This window comes from Cynoglossus semilaevis, chromosome 2 (genome assembly GCF_000523025.1).
Source record: "Cynoglossus semilaevis isolate Cse_v1.0 chromosome 2, Cse_v1.0, whole genome shotgun sequence".
In the NCBI taxonomy this organism is placed as follows: domain Eukaryota; kingdom Metazoa; phylum Chordata; class Actinopteri; order Pleuronectiformes; family Cynoglossidae; genus Cynoglossus; species Cynoglossus semilaevis.
In genome coordinates this window covers 12550012-12554763 of record NC_024308.1, presented here as the reverse complement: position 1 = coordinate 12554763, position 4752 = coordinate 12550012, and the positions used below count along the sequence as shown (strand labels likewise).

The 4752-nt window shown below is 43.6% G+C and overlaps 1 protein-coding gene across 10 annotated transcripts in view; it reads left to right on the top strand.

Annotated features, from left to right (window-relative positions):
• Positions 1-4752, top strand: part of ptprfa (protein tyrosine phosphatase receptor type Fa) — a 200737-nt gene that overhangs the window by 130652 nt on the left and 65333 nt on the right. For all 10 annotated transcript variants that reach the window (XM_025054285.1, XM_025054288.1, XM_025054284.1 and 7 more), the window contains one exon: positions 4387-4580. In XM_025054285.1, coding sequence (XP_024910053.1) covers positions 4387-4580 — 194 coding nt within the window. The remainder of the gene's footprint in view (positions 1-4386; positions 4581-4752) is intronic.

Sequence of the window (4752 nt, the reverse complement as noted above, 5' to 3'; positions counted from 1 at the left end):
CGTTGAATTTGAATTTTCACCTTTGCCTCTGTGTCCTCCCTGACTCTGGAGAGAAATCTGCTCAGATTTCTCTCCAGTGTTTCTCTAGAGCCTTTCCTCTTCTGCTCCACCCACTGTAAATCCATCTGCCGCCACCACACACAGCCAGGTTTACATACAAGACGAAGAAAAAGATTTAATAAAGCCTGGCTTTACAACCAGGCGCTTATCAGCCGGCTGTAGGCTCTGTCCATGGTCCTGAAATGGAGAGTGGTGAAAGGCTTTACATTAGTCTCTGTCTCCAGAAAACATTCAACTTCTACTTTATTATTATTATTATTATTATTATTATTATTATTATTATTATTATTAATAATAATAATAATAATAATAATAATAATAATAATAGGCTTATATTATTAAGCCTAAAAGTCTTCTGTTTTCTGGCTGGAGAGTCAAACTGAGGAACATTTACTCAGTGATCTGTCAGTGTTAATGCTCCAGTGTTTACCTGTTGTCAGCATTATCATGTAAGAATATATAACAAACACTGAGGATGATTCCATCAGCTGTATATATTGACCGTCTATTTATTTTTTGTACACCGCACTAGCAGTGTTTTTGTACAGCGAAGACTTGACTCAGAAACGCTGACGCTCCTCACAGTCTGGCTGCTGACTTTTCGCTTTTGCCGCTTGTATTTAACCCTGTGTGGCAGGTCGGTTGTATGCGATGTGGATGAAAGTGGGGATCAGGGAATTTGTGGGATTTGAACCTGATACCTTCTGGGTGACAAATGATAGAAGGACAAATGCATTGAAGATTGTGACCCAGAAATTTAAAAAATGCTTCAGTCGTCATCAAAGCTGAACAGAAACGTCTGGAACAAACAGTGGAATTATGACTGCAGTGAAGAAGATGAACGTCTTCTAATTGACAGATGGAGAATTCAGTCTTTGCTGCAGTTTTTCTAAAACATGTTTGAACATCAGTGTTGATTCAACACTGATTCTCCAGAATGATTTAGTTTTGTTTTTTACTTTCTAATGCCCATTAAGTTTTTTTTCACCACGAAAACAGGGTTTGTCTTTTTAACATTCATCAACAAAGTCTTTGACTTTTCCTTTGAAAGGCGCTGTTTTTAGACCAATGTTCCTTCAGGCCTGTACAGTGGTTGATGTTCAAAGATAAGATGATGGAAATCTAAGTCACAGCAGCAGCAGTAACAGCAGCATCAGTAACAGCAGCAGCAGTAACAGCAGCATCAGTAACAGCAGCAGCAGTAACAGCAGTAGCAGTAACAGCAGCATCAGTAACAGCAGCAGCAGTAACAGCAGTAGCAGTAACAGCAGCATCAGTAACAGCAGCAGCAGTAACAGCAGTAGCAGTAACAGCAGCAGCAGTAACAGCAGTAACAGCAGGAGCAGTAACAGCAGTAACAGCAGTAACAGCAGCCCCAGTCAGAGAGTGAGGAAGAGAGAAATGAGACAATTAGTAACCGCTGCTGACTGTGACAGCAGCTGCACACACACACACACACACACACACACACACAGGTCTGACCTGAACATTCAGTAGAAGCAGCAGGAAGTGTCTGAATGTTGCTCAGCAAACATCAGTCACATCTGTGTTGGTAATGGATCCACTCCACGTATGGAAACGTCCAACTGTTCTAGAACTGACGCCTGAATAACTGGACTGAGCCTTTGACTGTCAGAGAGACAAAGACACTGGACCGGCCGAGGGACAGAGGTGTAGACAGACAGAGAGACACAGGAGGAATCTGGGTCAGAAAGTCGCAGGGTCAGCTTTGAGAGGCAAACTAACGACTGGCCATTTATGATGACATCACAGGCTACAAAAAAAGTCACTTGTGTACCAATTGTGGGCCATGGCCCATATTTTGATAATATTCCAAAAATTATAAGGAATAATGGATTTGAAGAGACAACATTGTTCTTATAAGAATCCTAAAGTGAACCAGCAAAAGCAAACAGGAAGTTCACAGTCAGAGAGGACCAGATCTTTACAGCCACGGTCCCTAAAATGAACTCACCCCAGAGGTTAACCTCTGGAACCAGCAGCCTTTGGCGCAGCTTTCATCTCTTCATGTATTTGAATCACATCGTGTCAATGTTCACAGTTGGAATTGCTGAATTTGTTTTGCTTTTTTTTTTCTTACTCTGAGGCTTGAACCCTGCTCCGTGTGTGTGAGGTTAAACGATTCTAATTAGTCCAAAGTACACAGAGCTGACATTAGTTAAAAAAGCCTGCTGTGCTGGGTGACGCTCTTACCTGCATCCGTCCACCCTCCTCCCCTCCCCTCCCCTCCCCCTCTCCTAATTGTCCTTTTATACCACTGCACCGCTTCAACCTCTCTTTTTTAAGTTTAATTTGTAGTCCCTCTAACATCTCCCCCCACCTCCCCCTCCCCTCTTTGGCTGTCCGACGCTCTGCAGGAATATACACGAGCCGATCCTGATACAGTAGGACATGAGGGTTCTCCTCAGCCTGCTCCCAGCATCCTCCTGGGGCTGCGTGTGACACACTTTGATGTGTGTATTCTGTTATACAGTAGATGCTTCACAACCTTCACTTTACCTTGGAACCGGTCCCTGACACCGGTGCTAATCTGAGGAGCAGACTCCTTCAGTGACTTCAGTGAGTTCCTCAGAGAGCCATCGGTACCGTCACACAGGGCAGCACCTTCACGTTCCCTGCTGGATGTGTTGGCAGCATCAGAGTGAGTCAGTGGACGGAACAGGAGAGTGGAAAAATACAAGGACTGAACAGTTACTGCCCCACCATGTCGTTGTACTACAGTACCAAAATGAATTCTTCGGTGGATTCTAGAGTTGTGCACTGGCAAGAACCTCACGATATGTATCACAATACGATATATTGCAATATATTGCGATACTTTAGGTAAGATGATATATTGAATTTTCTTTTTTTTAAATGTAACTGTAGTCAAAGTGTCATCATAGTAAACACACAAAGCTGTTCCATTATTTTTTTAATTATTATTGTTATGATAAAGAATCAATGCAGTGCTGTAGAATGATTGATACGGTACCGTGAAATTAAGTATCGCGATTTTACAGTGTATTGATATTTTCTTACTATTGGATTTATTTGATAAAACCTGTTCGTTAAATCCAGGTAAATCAAACTCAGAATTTAAATCTATTTTTGTGGAAAACTGATGAAAACATAAGCAGCTGCAAATGTTAGTAAATAACCTGACCAATAATAATGTGATCACAAAGAGCTGACATCCATCACTGCTGAGAGGAGCTGAAAAAAAACAAAAAACTTTTGTTGTTTTTTTTCTCTCATTCTTTCATCCCACCGTGACAACGTTAGCATCAGACTGTCCTGAGAAAGCCCAGAACCTTCTCTGATCTTCGTTCGTCCTCAAACCCATTTTCATTAGTGCACTACAAAGCTGTTCCAGGACAGAAACCAATAACAGAACGACAAAGAGCTGCAGACGGATTCACTGTGACATTTTAAAGCCAAACTTTGTTGATGTTAAAGGTGGAGATCCATTTTCCTCTCAGGGTCAAGTCCAGGACCACCAGCCACTAAAACTGGACAAAATATGATGTAAGAAAATACGGAACGGCAGGAGCCCCCTGCAGGAGGGTGGTTGCAAATCATTTATCAATAAGGAAATTGTTTGGTCAGAGAATCAGTTATCAGAGCTGAAGAATCAGTGGGAGCTGCACAGGAAATGAAAGCTGCGCAGAGAGTGGAGTCAGCGGCAGGAAGGAGAGAGGAACTGTGATCAAGTCAATTTCCAAAACCACCCACAGCCAGTCGGCTTCAGTTTTAATGTGTTTTTATCTGAGTGGAAGGACGACTGTGTTAAGATGATGGAGCAGGGATCTGATTGGAGGAGGCAGCAGCAGGAGATGACCAGAGTCCTGGTCACTTCCTGATCAAAACACATGTGATTACTGTAGGTGTCATTTTGTACTGACTTTTCATTTCAGTTATTTAGTGTGGTGAGACAGATTTGTAAGGTCTTCGTGTACCGTTTGTTTTTGGTAAATTTAAATTAGCAATATTCTAAAGTGAGTTCTTTAGTAGTGTGAATGTGACGACTGTGTGTCAGAGGCTAACACCAGTGGGATTGTATGCAGAATGCTGGTGCCAGCAACACAAGCAGACAATGGATATGGTTTTTGGAGCGCTGTGTAGTACCCTTCAGGTCCAGAACAGGAAAAAAGAGTCCACGTTACCAGAGCAGAATCCAGTCCTCGTCTGAGTTGAGTCTCAGCATACCAACATTTGGATCTTCTCCAGTTCAGGGTCTTCACCTGAGTTCTGTGTTTCATCCAATCCTAGGCTAGTACTACAGTACCAGTACCTAACCCTCTTCATCCATCTGTTTTGCTCCAGTGCCCGGAGCTCCTCCCAGGAAGGTGGAGGCCGACCCTGTCAACTCCACCACCATCAGAGTGACCTGGAAGCCCCCCCTGACTGTGAAGCAGCACGGGCAGATCAGAGGCTACCAGGTGGTCTACTCCAGACTGGAGAACGGAGATGCCCACGGTCAGCCGGTCATTGTGGACGTGGCCCTGCCTGACGCTCAGGTACACACACATACACTCACACACGCACACAGGTGACTGGTGTGTGTGCAACATGGTGGAACCGATGGCTGACATTAACCCGTACACCCCCAGCAGCCTCTTACATACTGCCCATCTGGGAGTGATTTAAGGGGGGGACGGGGGGGCAGTAATTTATACTTTTTTTAACCAT